Source organism: Plecotus auritus (genome assembly GCF_963455305.1).
Source record: "Plecotus auritus genome assembly, chromosome: 5".
Lineage (NCBI taxonomy): Eukaryota > Metazoa > Chordata > Mammalia > Chiroptera > Vespertilionidae > Plecotus > Plecotus auritus.
Window position 1 is genome coordinate 57,065,314 of NC_137776.1, and position 24,674 is coordinate 57,089,987.

The following is a 24,674-nucleotide window of genomic DNA, read 5'->3' on the forward strand; positions in this document are numbered from 1 at the left end:
CCTCAGTAAATAATTCCCACTACAAGATTTCCTTTGCAATTTCCATTAAGTAGGTTATTGGTTTGAATCTTGCAGTTTTGATACATTCATCTGTATTTTATAATAATGTATCAAGTGCAGGCAAAATTGGGTTTATCAATAACAGAAAACCCAAATCAAACTAAAACAGTGACTTTCATTGGCTTACAAAACAGGAAGATCCAAGTTAGGCTGGATTGAATTCCATTCTCTGTGATTCTGTCAGCATTCCCTTTCTTTAAGTGTGAGCTTTAACCTCAGGCTGATTTTCCTTATTGTCATAGGCGGCTGCCAAGAACAAGGAACTACTTTGTTTGTATCCATCGATTCTTTTCCTTTTTGAGACTTTCTCTCTCTAAAAAATCGTTATTTTTTCCCCTGCCCAGGAAAAATTCTCCTCTGTCAAGTGACACAGCTTTGCCTATGCTGAGCCAATCACTGGCAAAAGCAATGCCCCACCACCGCCACCATGAAGCCTTAAATGAATCAAGAACTGACCTATACGCTAGAGTCAGTTGTCTAAAACAGGGGTAAACAAACTTTTTCTATAATGGGCCAAATATCATGTATTTTAGGATTTGGGGGCCAGACAATCTCTGTCACAATTACTTAGCTCTGCCTTTACAGCACAAAAATAGTCAAAGACAACAAGTGCACAAATAAGCATGGTTGTGTTTCAGTAACACTGGTATGGACACTGAAAATTGAATTTCATGTCATATTCATGTCACAAAATATTAATCATTTTGTGATTTTTCAATCATGTGAAATGTAATAATCATTCTTAGCTCATAAGCCTGACAAAATCAGGCAGTAGGCCATATTTGCACATAGAGTATACTTTGCCAACCTTTGCTCTATCACTTTGCTGTTAAAATGAAAAGGGATAATATGCATGTTTCAAAGTCAGCTGTAATGTAATGTCCACTATAATTACCTCCAAAGTCCCTTCCAATTCTGAAAATCAATGATAGTATAGAATAACTCATCTATATCTCAGTTCTCTGGAGATCAGTAGTTATAATACTCCTGGAATAATTTGAAATAAGGAAAGGATAAATTGTCAATATACATGACTTTATACTAAAATCTTACTAAGATTGAGAAGTATACATAAAATATGCAATATATACCTCATATTGAGAATTGTAAAGTAAGCTATAAAAACATCAGAGGTATGCCATCTTAAGGCAGTTTCATCTATAAGCTGTGATATGTATCCCCAGTTCAATATTCTAATCAGAATAAAAATGAGTCATAATAAACCATGGACATAGTTATGATTTGTAATTCCTACTAAAGCACAGTCTTTCCAGGCTTGAGTACCTCAAAAACCTGTAAGTCACTAGCTTCACAGTGTTTCAGAAATAAGGTCTTTATTTGAAAGAGTTACATAAGAGAAAGCAAATAGGAAAAAAACTCATCTGCTCATTAGTCACACAGACATACACAGCAAACTCCTCTGAGCTATAACTGCATCAAATAACATCTTAATGAACTGGAAAAGTTAATCATCTTGCTTAAGAATATAAGTTATACTGAGGTGATATTTAAGTACCAAAGGGAGTCTGATCCACTGATCACTTATATTGTTCTCTTCACCACTATAATATATGTTAGCATTAACCTTGAGAAGTAGGGAAGGATAATGGACCATAATGGCTTTGGGCCCAGAGACAAGTCGCACAATCTCAGCAGGCTGTCATGCCTAATAATACAGTCTGGCCTGCCAAAGCACAATGCCAGGATCTGGATGATAAGAAAAGAAGCAAGAAGAAAAAAGGATATATAGGTCTTGCTCTTCTATTACTAAGCTGGCTCTGAAAAAACTAGTAGCATGTGTGTAAAAAGACCTAAGAAAGTGAAAAATTATTTTTCATCTTAATCAGACATTTTTTTATTTTTTGACTCAAACTATAACTTTTTTATTTAAAAAACTTTTATATTCAATATTACTTTGTGTTACTTTCAGGTGTATGGCATTAGAAAATCATATACTTTACTAAGTGGTCCCCAGAATTTCCAATACCCACCTGACACTATACACAGTTATTACAATCCTAGAGGTCTGATGCATGGGTTTGTGCACTGGTGGGGTCCTTCAGCCTGGCCTGCACCCTCTCACAATTTAGGACCCCTGGGGGGGATGTTGGATTGCTGGTTTCAGCCCGATCCCCGCAGGCCAGGCAAGCCGAAACTGGCAGTAGTGCGCAAAGCCAGGCCTGCATGGATCAGGCCAAAACCAGTAGTCCAACATCCCCCGAAAAATGTAGTAGTGAACGAAATGGCAGGTGGCCGGGAGGGGCCCAAGCCCAGGCCAGGCATCACTCCTGCTTATCCTGGCCCAGTGCACCTGCCGCAGCCACTCAGTAGCACTGCCACAGAGGCAGGAGAGGCTCACGATACCACAGCTGCACTTGCCAGCCATGAGCCTGGCATCTGGTGCCCATCGGTCAGCTGTGGGAGCACACTGACCACCAGGGGGCAGCTCCTGCACTGAGTGTCTTCCCCCTGGTGGTCAGTGTGTATCATAGCAACTGGTCAAACAGTCAACCAGTCAACCAGTTGCTTAGGATTTTATATATATAGACTAGAGGCCTGGTGCACGAAATTCGTGCACAGGGGTGTGTGTCCCTCAGCCCAGTCTGCACCCTCTCTAATCTGGGATCCCTCGATGGATGTCCAACTGCCCGTTTAGGCCCGATCCCAGTCGGACATCCCTCTCACAATCCAGGACTGCTGGCTCCCAACTGCTCGCCTGCCTGCCTTCCTGATTGCCCCTAACTGCTTCTGCCTGCCAGCCTGATCACCCCCTAACCACTCCCCTGCCAGCCTGATTGATGCCTAACTGCTCCCTTGCCAGCCTGTTTGCCCCAAACTGCCCTCCCCTGCAGGCCTGGTCACCCCTAACTGCCCTCCCCTGCAGGCCTTGTCCCCCCCAACTGCTCTCCCCTGCAGGCCTGGGTCCCCCCCAACTGCCCTCCCCTGCAGGCCTGGTCACCCCTAACTGCCCTCCTCTGCAGGCCTGGTCCCCCCCCGCAACTGCTCTCCCCTGCAGGCCTGGGTCCCTCCCAACTGCCTTTCCCTGCAGGCCTGGTCACCTCCAACTTCCCTCCTCTGCCGGCTTGGTCACCCCTAACTGCCCTCCCCTACAGGCTTGATCTCCCACAACTGCCCTCCCTTGCAGGCCTGGTCCCTTCCAACTGCCCTCCCCTGCTGGCCATTTTGTGGCGGCCATCTTGTGTCCACATGGGGGCAGGATCTTTGACCACATGGGGGCAACCATCTTGTGTGTTGGAGTGATGGTCAATCTGAATATTACTCTTTTATTAGATAGGACTAGAGGTCTGGTACATGAAATTCGTGCATGGTGGGGGGGTCCCTCAGCCCGGCCTGCACCCTCTCCAATCCAGGACCCCTCAAGAGATGTCTGACTGCCAGTTTAGGCCCCCATTCCTGTGGGGTCAGGCCTAAACTGTCAGTTGGACATCCCTCTCACAATCCGGGACTGCTTGCTCCTAACCACTTACCTGCCTGCCTGATCACCCCTAACCATCCTCCCCTGCCTGCATGATCACTCCTAACCACTCTGCCTGCCTGCCTGATCACCCCTAACCATCCTCCCCTGCTGGCCTGGTCACCCCCTAACTGCACTTCCCTGCTGGCCTGATCGCCCTTAACTGCCCTCCCCTGCCCTCCCCTGCCAGCCTGATCACCCCTAACTGCTCTCCCCTGTTGGCCTGATCACCCCTAACTTCCTCTGCCTCAGCCTCCGCCACCGTGGCTTTGCCTGGAAGGAAGGCAGGATGACCAGAAGATGTCTGGTTGACCTGGTCTAATTAACATATTACCCTTTTATTAGTATAGATTACTGACTATATTTCCTCTGCTATAATTTACATTCCTGTAATTATTCTGTAACCAATCTGTACATCTCAATCCCTTAACCTTTTTCACCAGTCTCCCACCCTGCTTCCCTCTGGCAACCATCAGTCCATTCTCTGTATCTATGAGTCCATTTCTATTTAGTTTGTTCATTTATAATGCTCTTTAGATTCCACATATAAGTGAAATCATATGGTATTTGTCTTTCTCTGGCTGACTTATTTCACTTACTAATAACATCCTCTAGGTCAAATCAGACAATTATTTCATTATGATCAATCTATTTGACAACTGAATGAAACCCTCTAGAGACTAGATGATTTCATAGATTCTATATAAATCTCTTAACTCTTTAAAGATTATCATATAAATGCTTTGTCCTAAAAACCCATTGTCTTAATTTTAAAGAATGCTCAGGGAGGAGTGGGAAATAGGATGAGTTTAAATCCTACAATTTGGTTGACAGCACTAAGAAATGTATTTACTAAAAATATAAACTACTAAGAAAATACATACTTTCCAGACCAAGGACTGTAATAGTATAAGCATGTTTTAAAATGTATGACATTCCCATACTCCTAAATTTGCATATTACATTCAGTAGAGCAAACTATAAATTTTTACTTCACTGAAAGAATTTAGACAATAAAAGTTAATTTAATGAGTTAAGAGCAATGATTAATCTTTCCATGGTACTAACTTTAGTTTAGTTTTAATTTCTTACTCTCATTGACAGAATTAGGCTAAAGTATACACCTTGCAGAAAGAATATTTCCATTATTCATCTTTACAGTGTTATATTTTAAAGAGATTAACACAGACCATAAAATTGCCTATGATCTGTAAAATGTAATTAAGAATAATTTTAATACAATTAATTTTCATATCAGCATAAGTTGTGGTAAGAAAATATATCTTGAAAGGGTTAAGTAATATTTTGAAGGAAGAAGTTTACATTTATTCTGAGTTCCCTGAAACATTGGGAAATAGACATTTTTAAATTAACTTTATCCAAAAGAAAATCCTACTTTAATTATACCAGAAATTCTTAACAGACCTGCCAGATATAAATGGGATTTTCTCCTACTAAGTCTATAAAACCTCTTTAAAAAATGATCTAAGAATCTATTAAAAACATCAGAATACTGATATAAAAATCCTTCATCATTCTAAAACAATATCTGAGTCATAATCTTCTGCTAGAAAATGCCTAAAAAACATTAATGCTGAATAGCCCAGGCATTTTGCAAAGTACTCAGGTTTAGAGCCCTTAAAATAAGCTATTACATCTAGGTTTTGGAAAACAGAAACGAGTGACTAATACATTAGTAACTGCCTAACATATAGAAAATTGTGATAGATAAAGGTAAAGAGAAAATTTCAGGCCTTATTGTTAATCATTATGGTCACAAATTATCCTATCTAATAAAAGAGTAATATGCAAATTGACCATCACTCCAACAAACAAGATGGCCGCCTCCATGTGGACACAAGATGGCCGCCACAAGATGGCCAGCAGGGGAGGCAGTTGGGAGGGACCAGGCCTGCAAGGGAGTGCAGTTGGAGGCAACCAGGCCTGCAGAGAAGGACAGTTGGGGGGACCCAGGCCTGCAGGGGAGGGCAATTGGGGGCAACCAGGCCAGCAAGGGAGAGCAGTTAAGGGTGAACAGGCCGGTAGGGAGGGCAGTTGGGGGGGACCAGGCCTGCAGGGGAGGACAGTTAGGGGCGACCAGGCTGGCAGGGGAGGGCAGTTAGGGGTGACCAGGCCTGCAGGGGAGGGCAGTTAGGGGTGACCACGCCTGCAGGGGAGGGCAGTTAGAGGCAAACAGGCTGGTAGGGAAGCAGTTAGGCATCAATCAGGCTGGCAGGGGAGTGGTTAGGGGGTGATCAGGCTGGCAGGGGAGGGCAGTTAGGGGTGACCAGGCCTGCAGGGAGGGCAGTTAGGGGCAACCAGGCCTGCAAGGGGAGGACAGTTAGGGGCGACTAGGCTGGCAGGGGAGGGCAGTTAGGGGTGACCAGGCCTGCAGGGGAAAGCAGTTAGGGGCAAACAGGCTGGCAGGGGAGCAGTTAGGCATCAATCAGGCTGGCAGGGGAGTGGTTAGGGGGTGATCAGGCTGGCAGGCAGAAGCGGTTAGGGGCAATCAAGCAGGCAGGCAGGCGAGCAGTTGAGAGCCAGCAGTCCTGGATTGTGAGAGGGATGTCCGATTGCCCATTTAGGCCCACTGGAATTGGGCCTAAACGGGCAGTCAGACATCCCTAGGGGGGTCCCAGATTAGAGAGGGTGCAGGCTAGGCTGAGGGACACCCCCCCATTCACGAATTTCGTGCACTAGGCCTCTAGTCTGTGATATATTACTTAAGAGTACAGCTTATTTGTCACAAAGTAAAAATAGTAGTAAGTAAACAATAAGAAAATAATTACAAGCTATAGGAAGAAATGTTTAAATGAGATTTCATTGAGGGTAGAAACAAATATCTTTGAATCAAATAAGTCAAATTAAAATTACTCAGAGAGGGAATCTTGTTCATTAATAATTGAAAAGGCATCCAAGGTCATAATGATTAAGTATTTGTAATAATATTTTTCTATGTGGTGTTAAGTCTAAAGTATTTACAGTTTGTGAAAGATATTTTACAAACTGATCTACATTGAAAATAGGATATTCAAGTTGGGCTACTCTGGAGACAGAAAAATAGAAACTAATTAGAAGAGCAGAATGAATACTAAAAAGCTATCTGGGATATTGAACTTCCACTGAACTACTTCAAAGATAGACTTAGAAACTGTAATTTGTTTTTAAAATCTAGATTTAACACAGCTAACAGACTTCACATAGTCTACAGAATTGAGTTTGGGGAAGAAGGTAGGGTTAAAGAAAGAAAGCATAAATTTAGACAATAAAACTGAGCTAAAGTAATAAACAGGAGAGTTTTAGTGAAATTAATGGGAGATGATTTCCTGGTAGGAATAAATTCTTAAAGAAAGCAGAAGAAATTACATGCTTTAAGAAACATAAAGCCTGGTAAAACTATAAAGGGTATTTTCTGAGGCTAATTTTGCCAGATTGAGAAATTTGACAGCTTCCTTATAAGTAGCCAATCCAACATTGATTTGGATTAATCCATTTCAAAAGTAATACCATCACTAACATAAGTAGCAGAAATAAACTCCTTACTTTGGGCATGACCCTTAACCTTCTAAATTTCAGTATCTATTTATGAAGTAAGGATAACAATATTAATAGTAAGCCCCAAGTTTATTTTGAGTATCAAAAGATAGTGTAGAATTACTAAAAAGAGCTTCCTAAACTGCAAAGACCTTCCTAAATGGCCAAATACTATGAAAAGTCCAGTTATTTGGTTCCTTACTGAAATATTTATTAGGGAACCTGGGGGAAGTGGATCCAAGATGGAATTATTGAAAGACCCTGAACTCACCTCCTCCCACCACCATACCTAGTATACACCTACATATAGAAGACCTGAGGGCTAATTGAACAGCTTCTGCACAACAAATGATAGAGCAACCACATTAAAAATAATAGGAGAAACAGAGACACAGTAACAACAAGGACCCTACCCCCAACACAGTGTCCTGCAGTAGGGAAAAAGACCACTAACTGCCTCCTGAAGACTTGCCTACCCTGGGGCACAACAAGAAAACAGCAATTAAAGGGCACCTAGACTATATGTGAAGGAAATTCATTTACTAACCCTATAGTGTCTTCCAAATGGGTGAAAAACATCTGGAAGTCTCTCTAGGATCAGAGACACCAGCAAGTGCCATTTTTTACATTTCCCCTTCACCTTTATAGAACAAGTGGGAGCACAGTCCAGATGCTTTAGCCATCCTGGGAAGGCTGCCACAGTGCCTCCAGACCCCCGATAAACACCAGATTGAGCTGTCCTGCCAAGGCAGCCCCAGTACTGGTCACTTTGAAACCCCCATAGCCTGTGTCCTGCCAAGAAGACCTCTGTGCAGCTTGTCCTGGGACATCTCAGCCTATGCCCACTCCAATTGCAGAAGTCCCACTGGTAGCTCCAGTGAAGAGCACAACAGAACCCCCAAAACCCATGCCTGATCCAGCTTTCCTGCCAAGGGCTCCTGGTACCGCATATTCCGGGACCTCCCAGCCCCCACAAGCCCCAGCTCCAGCCATCTTGCTAATGTGGATCTGGCATGGTATGCCCTGGGACCACTCAGGCCGTGCCTGCTCCAGTTGCAACTGGCTTGCCAAAAGAGCCTGGCAGATGCAGGCTACACAGCAGCCACTCCTTCAAGACTTGGTGAGGTAGAGAGGGAGCTGTTTTGCCTAACTTATAGAAACAAACACAGTAAGTCAAACAAAATGAGGAGCAAAGGAATATGTTCAAAATTAATCCCCCCAAAAAGAACATTAACAAAACTGAGGTAAGTAATTTACTTATAAAGAGTTAAAAGTAACAATTATAACAGTGTTCACTGAACTCATGAAAAGAATGAAGGACCACTCTGAGAACTACATCAAGGAGGAAATATAAGAAAGACCAAATCAAAATTAAAATACACAATAATTGAAATGAAAACTACCTTAGAGGGAATCAATACCAGACTACATGGTACAGGAGAACAGATTGGTGATCTGGAAGACAGAATAGTAGAAATCACACCATTAAAAACAGGAGGAAAAAGAATTTTTAAAATTGAGAACAGTTTAAGGGACCTCTGGGACAACATCAAGTGTACTAACATTCACATTGTAGGGGTTCCAGAAGAAGGAAACGTGAGAAAAGGTCAGAAAACTTATTTGAAGAAATAATGGCTGAAAATTCCCTAACCTAGGAAAGTAAATAGACATTCAGGTTCAGGAATCACAGAGTCCCAAACAAGATGAATCTAAAAAGAACCACACCAAGATATATTATAATTAAAATGGCTAAAATTAAATATAAAGAGACAATTTTCAAGGCAGCAAGAGAAAAACAACTAGTCACATACAAAGGAAACTCCAGAGGACTTCTATCTGATTTTTCAGCAGCAACTTTACAGGTCAGAAGGAATTGGCAGGATGTATTTAAAGTGCTGAAAGGAAAAAACTTATAAGCAAGAATAGTCTACCTGGCAAGGATATCATTCAGATTTGAAGGGGAGATAGTTTCCCAGACAAATGAAAACTAAAAGAGTTCATCACCACTAAACCAGCCTTGCAAGAAATATTAAATGTTTAAGCTGAAAAACAGAGCATAATTAGATATAAGAAAATAGATGAAAGAAAATATCACAGTGGTAAAGGCAAATCTGTATACATTAAAGGCAATGGATTGGCTACTTAAAAGCTACTAAAAAATTTAAAAGCCAAAATTAGTAAAATTAATTATAACTACAATAAGTTGTTAGAGATACACAAAATAAAAATATGTAAAATATGATGCCAAAAACATAAAACATGAAGAGTAAAAATGTAGAGCTTTTAAATGTTTAATATTATGTGACTATCACTTTAAAATAGATTGTTACATAGACATATGAACCTCATGGTAACCACAAACAAAATACCTACAATAGATACACACATAAAAAAAGAGATAAAGAGAAAGGAACACAAATACATGGAGATTAAACAACATACTGCTAAACAACTAATGGATCAATGAAGAAATCAAAGGGAAAGTTAAAAAAAAATCGTTCAGATAAATGAAAACAAAACTTTCAAAAATCTATGGGATGTAGCCAAAGCAGTTCTAGGAGGAAAGTTCATAATGATATCTGCCTACCTGAAAAAATAAGAAAAATACCAAATAAACAATTTAACTTTACACCTAAAGGAACCAGAAAAAGAAGGTAAAACAATGCCTGGTTAGTGAAAGAAAGGTTATAATAAAGATCGGAGTGGAAATAAATAAAATAGAAACAAAAATAGAAAAGATTAGTAAAAGTAAAAGCTAGTTCTCCGAAAAAAAACACACACACAAATCAAATCAATAAATCTTTAGCCAAGCAATCTACAGATTCAATGCAATCCCCATTAAAATACCAATGGCATATTTCACAGACCTAGAACAAACTCTCCAAAAATTCATCTGGAATAAAAAAAAAGGACCCCAAAAAGCTGCAGCAATCCTGAGAAAGAAGAAGAAAGTAGGAAGGATCACAATACCAGATATCAAGCTGTTTTACAAAGCCACTGTTCTCAAATATGCCTGGTACTGGCATAAGAACAGACATATAGAGCAATGGAATAGAATAGAGAACCCAGAAATTGACCCAAACCACTATGCTCAATTAATATTTGACAAAGGAGGCAAGAGCATACAATGAAGTCAAGACAGTCTCTTCAATAAATGGTGTTGGGAAAATTGGACAGATAGATGCAAAAAAAAAAAAAAATGAAACTAGACCACCAACTTACACAATACACAAAAATAAACTCAAAATGGATAAAGGACTTTAACCTATGACAGGAAACAATAAAAATCTTAGAAGAATCCATAGGCAGCAAAATCCCAGACATATGGCAAAGCAATATCTTCACTGATATAGCTCCTAGGGCAATGGAAACTAAAGAGAAAATAAACAAATGGGACTACATCAAAATAAAAAGCTTCTGTGCAGCAAAAGAAACCATCAACAAAATAACAAGAAAGCCCACTGCATGGGAGAACATATTTGCCAATGTTATCTCCGATAAGGATTTAATCTCCAAAATTTACAGGGAACTCATACAACTTAACAAAAGGAAGATAAACAACCTAATCAAAAAATGGGCAACTGACCTAAATAAATACTTTTTGAAATAGGACATAAGGAAGGCCAAGAGACATATGAAAACGTGCTCAAAGTGACTAATCATCCGAGATATGCAAATCAAAACGACAATAAGGTACCATTTCACATCTGTCAGAATGGCTATATTCAACAAATCAACAAATGACAAGTGCTGGCAAGGATGCGGAGAAAAAGAAACCCTCGTGCACTGCTGGTGGGAATGCAGACTGGTGCAGCCACTGTGGAGAACAGTATGGAGTTTCCTCAAAAAACTAAAAATAGAATTCCCATTTGACCCAGTGATCCCACTTCTAGGAATATATCCCAAGAAACACCAATCAGAAAGGACATATGCACCCCAATGTTCATAGCAGCACAATTCACCATAGCTAAGATTTGAAAACAGCTTAAGTGCTCATCAGCAGATGAGTGGATTAGAAAACTGAGGTACATCTACACAATGGAATACTACGCTGCTGTAAAAAGGAAGAAACTCCTACCACTTGCAATAGCATGGATGGACCTGGAGAGCATTATGCTAAGCGAAATAAGTCAGTCAGAGAAAGATAAATATCACATGATCTCACTCATTTGTGGAATATAATGAACAACATAAACTGATGAACAAAAACAGATCCAGAGACAGAGAAGCATCGATCAGATGCTTAAACCTCAGAGGGAAGGTAGAGGAGGGTGGGGGTAAGGGGGAGAGGTCAACTAAAGGACTTGTATGCATGCATATAAGTCTAACCAATGGACACAGACACCAGTGGGGGGTGAGGGCATGAGCAGGGTGGGGGGGGGGCAATGGGGGGATAAGGATACATATGTAATACCTTAATCAATAAAGAAAGAAAAATAAATAAATAAAAATAAATAAATCTTTAGCCAAAATCATCAAGAAAAAAAGAGGGCCCAAATAAATATAATCAGAAATAAAAGAGTAGAAGTCACAACTAACACCACAGAAATACAAAGGAAAATAAGAAACTACTACAATTATATGCCAACAAATAGAAAACCTAGAAGAAATGGTTAAATTACTAAACGTACACAAACTTCCAAGCCTGAGTCATGAAAATGTAGAAAATCTTAAAACACTGATTACAAGTATAAAATTAAATCAGCTATTTTAAAATTGCCAAAAAACAAAAGTCCAGAACCAAATAGCTTCACAGATGAATTCTGCCAAACATTTAAAGGATAGTTAATACCATCCTTCTCAAGTTATTTCAAAAAAGTTGAAGAGAAATGAATACTTTCAAACTTATTTTACAAGGCCAGCATTACCTTCATACTGAAATCACACCACAATAAAAGAAAATTACAAACCAATATCCCTGATAAACATAGATTTTAAAACCTTCAACAAAATATTAGCAAACCAAATTCAACAATACATTAAAAGGATCATCTACACTAATAAAAGAGAAACATGCAAATTACCGTCACTCCGCTATGCTACCAGCCAATCAGAGTGAATATGCAAATTAACCTGAAAACATAGCGGCAGCCCCCCCCCCCCCCCCCGCTTCTTGGGGCCTGTGGGGGTTGGAGAAGTCGGGCACCAGTGCCTGAGGCTGGCTGCAGCCTGGGAGACAAAGAAGCTGCCTGCCCCGTGATCCCAGGCCGCAGCCAGCTAGAGAAGTCCCCCACTGCATCCCAGGGAAGACGGAGAAGCTGCCTGCCTGCGGTCCAGGCGCCAGCACCTGTGGCAGGCTATAGCCTGGTAGACTGAGAAGCTGCCCACCCCACAGTCCTGGGCACCAGTACCTGCGGCTGGCTGTGGACCAGGAGACAGAGAAGCCGCCCACCCCACAGTCCCGGGCACCAGCACTTGCAGCTGCAGCCCAGGCGAAGCCACCTGCCCACCATTCCCTGTGGCTGCAGCTGGCCTGGGCGCCTATGGCTGATCGGAGGGAGGGAAGCCTGGATCCTGGGTGCCTGTGGTTGGCTGGAGAAGGGAATCCTGGGTCCTGGATGTGGGGCTGAGGCAGAGGTGGTTAGGGGCAATCAAGCCAGCAAGGGAGCAGTTAGGGACAATCAGGCTGGCAGGCAGAAGAAGTTAGGGGCAATCAGGCAGGCAGGCGAGCAGTTAGGAGCCAGCAGTTCTGGATTGTGAGAGGGATGTCTGACTTCTGGTTATCCCCTGAGGGGTCCCAGATTGGAAAGGGTGCAGGCCGGGCTGAGGGACACCCTCACCAACCCCCCCCCCCGCCATGTACGAATTTCGTGCACCGGGCCACTAGTATACCATAACCAGGTGGGATTTATCCCAGGGACACAAGGATGGTTCAACATCTGCAAATCAATTAACATGGTACACCAAGTTAACAAAGGATAAAAATTAGATCATCAGTTCAAAAGATGTAGAAAAGCATTTGACAAAATTCAACACCCATCTATGATTAAAAAGTACTCAACAAAGTGGATACAGAAGAAAAGTACCTCAATATAATAAAGGCCATACATGACCAGCCTACTGCTGACATTATACTCAGCGGTGAAAACCTGAAAGCATTTCAACTGAGGTCAGGAACAAGACAAGGATAGCCACTCAAGCCACTTTTATTTAGTGTAGTATTAGAAGACCTAGCAACAACAATTTGGCAAGGAAATAACATAAAATGCACCCAAATTGGAAAGGAAGAAGTAAAATTGTCACTATTTGCAAATGACATGATGCTATATATAGAAAACCCTAAATACTCCATACACAAAAAAACTATTAGAACTAATAAATGAATTTAGTAAAGTCACAGCATACAAACTTAGTATACAGAAACAGGTTGTGTTTCTATACACTAATAATGAGTTATCAGAAAGAGAAATGAAGAAAACAGTCCCATACACAATTGTGATGCCAGGCACTAAATGGGCCTGAGGTCACCTGTCACTACTTGAACCAAATTAAGCAGAGACAGGGTGCAATCATAATATAACCATTTATTCCAATAATGCCAGCAGTATGAGGAGAGCAGCAGGTCATCCTGAAAATTCTGCTCTCTCCAATTTCAGTTCAAATAAACTCATATAGATCTAGTGGGTGGGGGAAATCTAAAGTTAGTGAGTTGTTAGGGTCTGCCTTCTTTCATTGTCCTTGAAAAGATTAGCCCCAGAACGCTGCCTTCCTTCAGATATGGGCTCTAGGCTGCCTTATCTTCAGGGCCTTGTAACATGCCCTTCAGTTTCCCAGGATCTGTATGAAAATCTCTTCTTTATAATAAGTAGCTATTAAACGACTGTGATTCTATTCCTATTATGTGACTATCCTCTATCAATTGTATCAAAAAATAAAATAACCAGGACTAAATTTAACCAAGGAGGTGAAAGACCTGTACTTTGAAAATGATAAGACATTGATGAAAGAAACTGAAGACAACACAAATAAATGAAAAATTACACCGTGCCCATAGATTGGAAGAATGAACATTGTTAAAATGTCCATACTACCCAAAACAATCTACAGAATCAAAGCAATTGCCATCAAAATACCAATGACATTTTTCACAGAACTAGAACAAAGAATCCTAAAATTTGTATGGAACCACAAATGACCCAGAATATTCAAAGAGATCTTAAGAAAGATGAACAAGGCTGAGGTATCATGCTCCCTGATTTGAAACTATATTACAAAACTATAGTAATCAAAATGATATGATACTGGTATAAACACAGACACACAGATCAACAGAATAGAACAGGCAGCCAGAAATAAACCCACACATATATGGTCAATTAATCTATGAAAAAGGGGCAAGAATATATAATGGGGAAAAGCCTCTTCAATAAATGGTGCTGGGAAAACTAAACAGCTACATGCAAAAGAATGAAACTGGATCACTATCTTACACCATATACAAAAATATGTAAAAACTAGATTAAAGACAAATGTAAGCCCTGAAACCATAAAACTCCTAGAAGAAAGCATAGACAATAAGCTCTTTGACACCTATCTTAGCAATATTTTTTGGCTCAGTCTCTTCAGGCAAAGGCAACATTAGCACAATAAGTAGAACTACATCAAACTAAAATGCTTTTGCACAACATGGGAAACCATCAACAAAATAAAAAGACAGCCTACTGAATGGGAGAAAATATCTGCAAATCATACATTTGATAAAGGGTTGATATCCAAAAAAATAAAAAGAATGTACAAAATTTTAAAAACTTGATTTAAAAAATGGGTGGAGGACTTGAATTAATATTGTTAAAATGTCTATGTTATAGACCCGAAGGTAACAGGATATTGTATGTCAATTATGTGTCAATGAAAAAAAAATTGTATTGGGCATTAGCAAGACCCCATAATATAAAGCTAAAAAATTGAGCTGGACAGCTACTATTCCACAGAAAGTTTGCTAATTTCTAAGTTAACAAGTTTAAGTCTTGGTGTAGTGTTACCCATTACTGAAATCTTCCTGTGTTTTTCTTAAAAAAAAAAAAAAAACAAATACTGTATTTAACTTTACACACAGTCTTTTAGGCTCTAATTATGTATTTTAAAGAGTAATAAGCTCTTCATAGGTGTTATATGAAATTTAGGGAAGGAAGGCTATCTTTCTTGTTTTTCTGTTTTGTTTTGTTTTGTTTAGGCTTACTATTATAAGTCTAAGATATCTTCCCATACTTACTTTTCACATGTAATGCAATGTATTCATGCCTATCAGCACCAACAACCAAATAAATAATCTTTAAATTAATCAAACTGCCATTAAAATCTGGGCTATATCCCCTGGAAGCTTACTCTTTCTTCAGACAGTAATGTAGTTGATAGAGCCTCCCTTCCCCCAACTGATGGACTGAGTATGAGTATGACGTAACCTGCGCCTGTGGCCTGGACATTCCCGAGCACCTAACCAGGCACCTTATATGGACTATACATTGAACCACCAATCAGCACCTGCCAAATACCCTACCAGGGGTCCTCAAACTTTTTAAACAGGGGGCCAGTTCACTGTCCCTCAGACCGTTGGAGGGCCGGACTATAGTTTAAAAAAAAAACTATGAACAAATTCCTATGCGCATTGAGGGCCCGGGACGAGTCGGCTGCTAAGCAGGACAGGCAGCGGCACCCGGTGGGCCTGATAAATGTCCTCGGCGGGCTGCACGTGGCCCGTGGGCCGCAGTTTGAGGACCCCTGAAGCTCTTGATTCCTAAGTACCTAAGTGCCTAATCATGTGCCTTATATGAAACCACCAATCAGCGCGTGCGGAGTACCCTAAGCCCCATCCCTTCCCATTCCTCCCCTCAAAAGGCGTGTTCACCTCTGCACGTGTTGCTGTTCTCCCTAGTGAGACAGCCCGGCAGGGTCCTTCTCCTCTAATAAAGCCTGTAGTCCTGGTTTTCGGCCCTCTGTCTCATTCTTTCAGTAGTGTAACAAAAGGAACACGTGGCTAAAGTCAGAGACCCTTCCATGGAACCTGGACCATGAAAGTTTCAGAATTTCTACTTTCTCGTTAAAAATGGGACTGACACTTCATGAGGCTAGTCTGAAGATTAAATTGAATACATTATTTTTCTAATACAACATTCTCTCATTTATGTGATCAAAAACACACAGTTTGGTGGGCCCCCCCATATCTACAATATAATTATGACAGTGACATCTCCCTTAAGTCTTTCTATTTCACAAAAAATTCCACATATACATGGATCTGCTTTTTTTCCCCTGCCGAACTAGGAATTTTTAAAGACTGCTTGAATCCTTGCTTTGCTTTTATTTTTAAAATCTCCATTAACCATTTCATTTATACTCTTTCAAAACTCATTTCTGTGCTTTTTGTATTATTTTGTTTTTACTAAAATGTGTTTGTTTTTCAGACCACAAGATACATGAGCTCTTTGCCTCTATTTCTAGAATACCAGTAAGATGCTTCCTAAATATCACTGCTTGTGTAATGTTGCCATATAGGCTTCTAATGCAAATCATTCACCCCAGGGGCTGGTCATAGTATTCAATTACAAACTAATCTCAACAGCATCACTTGGCAGCCTCCAGGATTCAAGAGTTTAAAATAAATGATCATACCTTCCTATTCTTTTGTAAACTAACATTTTTCCCATTTACTAAATAAAATTTTCTCATTTGGTTATTTCATGTACTTTAATATTGAAAAACATCAATCTCTAGCTTTATGATTTTTTTCCTTACATTTTCTAATGGTGACAGTCTAATTAAATATAATAGTGAAAACAATAAAAACTAAGTGGGAGTCAGGATATCTAGATTATTGTTCTAGACTTGCCACTGGACCAGTTAAACCATTTTTTTCTGATACTCAACTTATTTTATGTTAAATAAGAAGGTCGGAAAAATTATTTTTAAGATGTCATACACTGATTGTGAGAATTTATTTTTCAAAGATCACACATGTATAGAATTATAAGGAAAAGGTAATAACAAAGATCAGCTGTAGGCATAAGAGTGAAATAGGCTAAAGGGGGGGAGGGGGAAAGATATACCTGCAATTTCTTCTAAAGTATTGGCATGCATGTCCAGCAACACAGTTCCATTCAGAATACAACTTCTCAACTCAAACAAGCTGTGTAATGAAAGAGTTGCCACATAAGGCTTGCTCCACCTCTCTCCTCCATCTTCCACATCTTCTTCAAACTTCAACCACCTACACAAATAAATATTATCAAAACATTGAATATTATATTGTAGGTCCATGATGCTTTATCCTAATAATAAAAAGTAGATATAGTCCAGCTGGTGTGGCTCAGAGGTTGAACACTGACCCAGGAACCAAAAGGTCATTGTTTTTATTCCCAGTCAGAGCACATGCCTCTCATAGATGTTTGTATCTTACTATCCCTCTCCCTTCCTCTTTCTCTAAAATCAATAAATACATATATTAAAAAGTAGAAATATAAAGATATTCAATTGCTTCTTGGTTTCATGGGTTTTGAAAGTAAGTAAAAGCTAGCCCAAGTCACTCAGTTTCTTTCATTTAACAGGCATTCTTTTTGTCGTTGAATAACATATTAAAACAAAAAACTCATATATTTTTATATTAATTTGTCTAGCTCTGAAAAAGTATTTTAATATAAATGTTTCATCAGTGGTTACAATGAATCTGTTATAGAACTAAGAAAGAGTATATATACTTCATGAAAAATAATGATAATTAAAAGAGCTGCAAAAGAAAATAAAAGAATACTAATTTTTCTTTAGTGGGAGGTTTTAAAACTGAATTATTTTTTAAAATATTTTTTATTGATTTCAAGAGGAAGCGAGAAAGATAGAAACATCAATGATGAGAGACAATCACTGACTGGCTGCCTCCTGCACACCCCCTACTGGGATCAAACCTGAAACCTGGAATCAAACCCAGGACCCTTCAGTCCTCAGCCCAACATTCATTCACTGAGCCAAACTGGCTAGGGCTTAAAACTGAATATTTGAGTCTCTTGATAATTTTTCCATTCGATTAGAGAAGCTTGTATAACTTGGGGACCATTCTATAGGGAAAATACTTATTAGGCCTGTTGGACAAAATCTAATGATTGCAGTCACCTCCTAAGAACTAAACTTATGAGAACTGAGCTCAGCCCTCATTCCCTGGGCCTTCTTGCCAGGAATGGAGAATAGAAGAACCTTGATATCATGGTGCCAAATGGACACTACTGCCCTCTTGGAGGGAAATAAATAGTAATATATATCTGAGATTGTTTCTAAAGACAAATGGAAGGAATAAAGAGAAAACAATGATTTTTACTGCTCTGGCATAAGCACCAAATCTCATTCTCTTAGGGACTTGTCCTCTAATCTTAATAGGTGACCAATTTAATTCCAACATTTTTTTAATGTTTTTGTTGATTTCAGACAGAGGAAGGAAGAGGGAGAGTTATAAACATCAATGGTGAGGAGAGAGAATCATCAATCTAATGGCTGCCTCCTGCACACACACCCCCAGTGGGGATCAAGCCCACAATCCAGGCATGTACCCTAACCAGGAATCAAACCATGACCTCAACCACTGAGCCATACCAGGCAAGTTAATTCCAACATTTCTAATGAATCCTAACATAAATTGTCTTTCCTACCCCATCCCTCACCATTTTCCTCATTCTTCCTCTAGTGTCATTTTGCCCTAGCTTCCTCTCTCAATGCAATACCACTCCAATGCCCTATATGATATTATATTACTGTTTTGTGTAATCAAATGATCCAATGCCAACAGAGGACAAATATGTTGCACTAACTAGTTAGGAAACAGTGGATCAGTCAAAAATAACTAACCAAAAGGGCTAGTCAGAATGATTAATGTGCAGAGTTCCAAAGGAAGATAAAGAAAGCTATGGATCTGTTCTCAGTGTTCAGGGAGCAAAAAAATTTCAGGAAGTGAAAAGAAACCCAATAGGGAAGAGTAGTTATGCTGGCCGAAAGTTTCAGATAGGGAAGAATAACTATATCTACATAAAATATAGGTATAACTGTACCTATATAACTATCCTACATAATCCTATATAATAAAGAGCTAACATGCTAATTAGACCGAACAGCAGAACAACCATCTGGACATCCTTCCGGACAACTGTTCAGACAACCTTCTGGATGAAACCGGGGCTGCGAGGGCTGACCAAGGCTGCGAGGGAGGACCAGCCAAGGCTGAAAAGTGCTGTGAGGGCCAGCTGAGGCTGCGAGGGGCTGCGAGGGGCTGCAAGGTCTGGCTGGGGCTGAAAGGGGCTGCAAGGGCTGACCAGGGACGTGGAGGTTGGCCAGCCAAGGAGGGTCACAGACCCTCACCCCGCCCCCAACTTTGCAGGGGCCTGAACCCTCACACCTTCTGAGGGAGGTCTCCAGCCCCCATGGCTGCTTCGCTTCCCATGCCCAGCTCAAATCGGGACCCAGGCAACAGACAGAGACTTGGCCGACAGCAGCTGCCCTCTCACTGCAACAAGATTTGTTTGAGTTGTCTTGTACCCATGGTGTGGGGAAGTGGATTTTTGATATCTAAATCCAGCCTAGCACCAGGAATGCTCAGGGCCTACTCAAGAAGGCAAATAATCCTTTCCACTAATATTTACAGGGTAAAATAAGATTGCTGTTAGAGTATTAAATTTGACAGTAAAATAGTAGTTAAGTTCTCAGACTAATTTAAATTGGTTAGTTGAAATAAGCGAATATTCTAGAAAAATTAATGGTACTGGACAAAAAGCTGTTCCTAAAGTGTTAACTAAAATTTTTATTGGTAGTTCATCTCATGGTAAAATTGTGTAACATGTAATGAACCTAAAGCAGTCATATTTTAGTGCAAAAAATTAAAATTTAAAAGCTATCAAGACTACATTACAAAATTTCCAAAAGCCTCCTAATATTTAAATATTTAAAAATATTTAAATAAATAAAAAAGTAGAAGAATATCATGTAAGGAAAAATATCCTGTAAGTAAATTACATCTAGAAAATTTTCAGTTTAGAAAATTAACTTTCATTTGAAATGCTAACAGCAAGACACCCATGAGAAACACACATGGTGTCAAAACAAGACAAAGGAAAATCATTTGGGCAAAAAATGAAAAAGGATCCTAAGTCAAATTTATAGAAAGGATTCCTTTATTAACTTTTGGTTGAGAATATGTTTGTATATTTTCAGAAAACAACTCCAAGACCATGTGGATTCCTGCAACAGAGAGGAATTGACAGGACTGCTCCAGCCATGAAGACAGAAGAGAAACAGTCCAGAGATGGAAGACGCTGACAACGCCTTGCCATACTAGCAAGTCAGCAGCTGTGCATCGCTGCAGGTTGCCCAGGACCAAACCAGAGAGGGTCGGACCTGCATTACCACCATTTGTCCACCATCCAGAACTGATATATCATTGCTGACATGTACACATAAGGAACTGTGTGACATTGAAATTGGGACTCAAAAGAACTGTTGGCCCAGAAAGAAACTCACTACAGACTGATTCATTTGCCTCTCAGCATAACCATTATTGCTTGCCTCATTTTCGGTTCTTATGAGTGTATTTCTAGTATCACATTATCTCACTCATCTAAGGGAAATAATGAACAACATAAACTGATGAACAAAAACAGACCCGGAGATAGGGAAGCATCAATCAGACTGTCAAACCTCAGAGGGAAGGTAGGGGAGGGTGGGGGTAAGGGGAAGAGATCAACCAAATAACTTGTATGCATGCATATAAGCCTAACCAGTGGTCATGGACAACAGGGGGGTGGGGGCATGTGTGGGGAGGGGTTTGGGATGGGAATGGGGGGATGAGGACAAATATGTGATACCTTAATCAATAAAGAAATTTAAAAAATTAAAAAATTAAAAAATAAAAGAAGGATTTTCGCCTATGCTTTCTCTAAAATTTTCATAGCTTTATGTTTTAAATTTATAATTTACTGTCAATTAATTTTTGTATACACTGCGAGGTTTAGACCGAGGTTATTTATTTTTACCTATAGATAGTTGTTTTAATAACATTTGTTCAAAAGACAAGTCTTCCTTTATTTAAAAGCTCTCTTTGTTAAAACTCTGCAGTATTTGTGTTGGTCTTTCCCAGTTCCCTATTCTGCTGCATTGATCTATGTGTCTATCTGAAAAGACATTTTAAAAACAAATCCAAAAGGTATATTCTGTTCTTTAGAATAATTTCCTTCAAATTGGGTGCTTGGCCTTTTGGAAAAGGAGAATGAAGTTTCTGGGAATTCCAAACAACTTGGTAGTTAAAAGGACCACATGTAAGTTATTTACATGAATGGTTTGATTTAGCCACAGGTTTCGTGACCACTGCAGGAGGAAGCGGAAGATCCTTTCCATAAAAAGGAACCCGCAAGTTAAAAATAGCAAGTTACTAAACATTTCAAGATCAGTGCTTCATGCCAGCTTCAGATAATGCCAAAGGCTTTAAGACATTTAAATATTTAAAGACTACGTTAAAAATTTTATATCTACACAAAATGCATAGCTACTTTCGGGGGGGGGGGGGGGAGGGGTTCGTTCCATTTTAAACTTCAAAGATAGAAATTAACAGGTCTGGGAACACACCAAATCCTGTTTCGAGATTTGTAGTCACTGCGTATGCTGTCAGTTGCAAAATGCCTGATTGCAGTTAATGACCTAAAGTGCTGCAATTTATTCCAGTTTTCAAATAAACTCAGCTGACATTTGTTTGAATAGCAAACCAAAGCAAACAAGAGTCTCACAGGCATGAATGAGAAGTGATGGACAATTAAAAAAACCAAGGTTATAGGCCAAAGGCATGACATTTTCTAAGGGAGAGGGACAGGTTTAAACTCAGAGAGCATTTTCATTTCCTTCAGTATCTGGATCTGTTTTCATCCATGATTAACACATTGGAATCTCTTTGTACTAAACTACAACAACCTAATATAGGTGTTTCATTAATTCTTTGAGGATTAAGTTGACAATAATCTCTATAATACTCATATTAAAAGTCTACAAAATAAATTTCTCCTGTAAATTAGAAATAGATGTTTTCCATATATATTAACTCTTTCTATTTATTCCATTCCCACTAATTCAGATGACCTTTGCAAAGAATTTTTATTCTCTGCTTGTACTCATATAGAAAGTAAAGCGGTTACTATACCATCCAAAATTATAGCCTCGGGGAAGTCATGGATTCTCAAGAGAAAACATCCTCCTTTGGGTAGAGCTGGGGACATGGAGGGTTAGAGTGGGGAAATGGTTAGGGTGGGGGCCTGAGAATAACATATGTAATTATAAACAGCCTATTTTAACAAAAAAGGGGGAAATGAAATATATCCAAACCTAGAGTTTATCGATATTAGCTGTTCTTAATCCATATTATCTTCACACCTCACATTGCACTGAAAAGTTGTGATGACTTGAACCTTTGCTACTTTTGAATATCAAATGCTTCACAAGATCAATAAAATCATTTTGAGGTAGTCATCCTTTCTATACTACCATGTATGCATCAGAGGCCTCACTGCTACCCCCTGGTTGGCCTCTTCTGAGCTCCTTTGTGGAAAGCACTTTTTAAAGGACAACCACAGTGAGTCAAGCATGTTGTCTCCACAAGTGCACAGCTGTGGTATCTTTGAGCACTTTTCTATTAATAACATTATATGTTATTTATAAGCAGAACTTTCTAATCTTGTTGATTTCATTAGTCCTTGTCATATGGCTTCTTTAGGGTTTTTAAAAGTGAACAGCTGTTTTTCACAAACATTTATTAAATAATTTTGATTCAAAAATTTCACTTCAAAATCTAAAACTTTGCTCAAGTTTTACTTGGCAACAACAGTGGGCATGAATTATTCAAGATGTGAAATATGACAGGTGCAATGTGCTGATAAACTATTCTTTATTTCTACTAGGGTAGAAACATATTAATCCCCCTGGAATACTAATTAAAAGAATGAAGTGCTTCAAATGGTATGCTAATGATTTATTAGAATTAAGTTGCATTTGACAAATTAGATGGAGTAATGAATTAACTAAAATTAGCCTTTTTAAATGAATTAGGGACACCAGAACAAAGTTACTTCTGCCACTTTAAAACCCACTACATTTCTAAGTCTTCAATAAATACGGACTGTTCTTCCCTGATGTATTATCTCAGCCAAAATTCATGTACACTCCTCTTCAATGTCTGTTACTTTTTGATTGCTAATCAGATGTCTCCCTGAACCTTAAACAGCTGCACCATGCATGAGGTTCTGGAAGCATGTCTGAGAACACAGGTCCTAGCTAATAACGTTCAAGAATACTAATAGTTAGCTAGATCTCTTTTATGCTTTACTAGAGGCCCGGTGCATAAAAATTCATTCACTGGAGGTGGGGTCCCTCAGCCCAGCCTGCCCCCTCTCACAGTCCTGGAGCCCTCAGGGGCAGGAGGCGACCTGGCAATCAGGGGAAGGTGATGCCCCCATCACACCTCTGCTGCTGCCACTGCCAGCAGCGCAAGCCTCGGCTGGCCCTGGTTACCTGAGCCTCGGGCGGCCCTGGGCGGCTGGGCAGCTGCCATCCAAGGCTTGCCTGCATCTCAGGCCAGCCTTGGGCGGCTCGGGGGCTGAGGGCAGGCCCAGCCATATCATGCGCCTGCCGCCCCACTGGCTGTGCTGAAAGGACTAGGGGACTCCGGCGGGGCTGAGGGGTCTGGGCACTGCCATCTTGTGGCTATGGGCACCAGCATCTGTGTGACAGTGTGACAGTAAATTTGCATATTCTCTCTTATTAGATAGGATAAATAAATAGCAATACATTTTGGTGGTTTAGGATAAACACTTTGTTCAACTCAACCATTAGAACATGATAAAAATCTTATCAGCTCAACTGTGACAGTGAAAGACTAGATTCTAAATTGCACTGTCACCTACTAGCTTTATGAGACTGGGCAAAGTACAAGAAGCTATTGGTTAAAAGGAACAGATAACTATTTGATCTGGAAGGTGAAACATCAACAAGCATTTTAAGAATAAGAGAGCTACTCATGCCAAAACACATATTCCAAGCTTACTTCTTAGCTATATTATATGGAATGAGAATAAAGAAAGACATACTTCAAGTCATCTGGGAACACCTATTTCTTCTTTTTCCCCGTGACCATTTATCCCCTATATACCTTCTCCCACCTCCACCCTCTCCTACCCCCCAAAATCACCACCATGTCCAGTTCTCTCGCTTTTTTTTTTTACTTTTTGGCTCAATCCTCCCACCCCAGCCCCTCCAGAGCTGTCTGCCTGCTCTCTACCTATGAATCTGTACCATATTTTGCTTGGCAGTTATAAGAAATATGTGTTCTTGTCTCACTCATATGTGGAATTTAATGAACAAACAGGAACACCTATATTTTATAACTGTTTGAAGACTGATATTTCTAAACTTATACAGGGAGGTTAGCACTTTAAATTCCTTATCAACAAGTCATATAAATAGTTCTATCACTAATTTGTGAAGATTGTTGTGGTTTTTATCATCAAGTAAAGAAGATGACTACATACATTATGTATATTAAACACTCCAAAGTATTTCATTTTTGATGCAATTGAAAGAAAACTATAAAGTAAAAGGT

General features: G+C 39.8%; 1 protein-coding gene across 14 annotated transcripts in view; it reads right to left on the reverse strand.

Annotated features, from left to right (window-relative positions):
• Positions 1 to 24,674, reverse strand: part of SLC4A10 (solute carrier family 4 member 10) — a 276,790-nt gene that overhangs the window by 125,782 nt on the left and 126,334 nt on the right. For all 14 annotated transcript variants that reach the window (XM_080668207.1, XM_080668214.1, XM_080668208.1 and 11 more), the window contains exon 5: positions 17,113 to 17,273. In XM_080668207.1, coding sequence (XP_080524333.1) covers positions 17,113 to 17,273 — 161 coding nt within the window. The remainder of the gene's footprint in view (positions 1 to 17,112; positions 17,274 to 24,674) is intronic.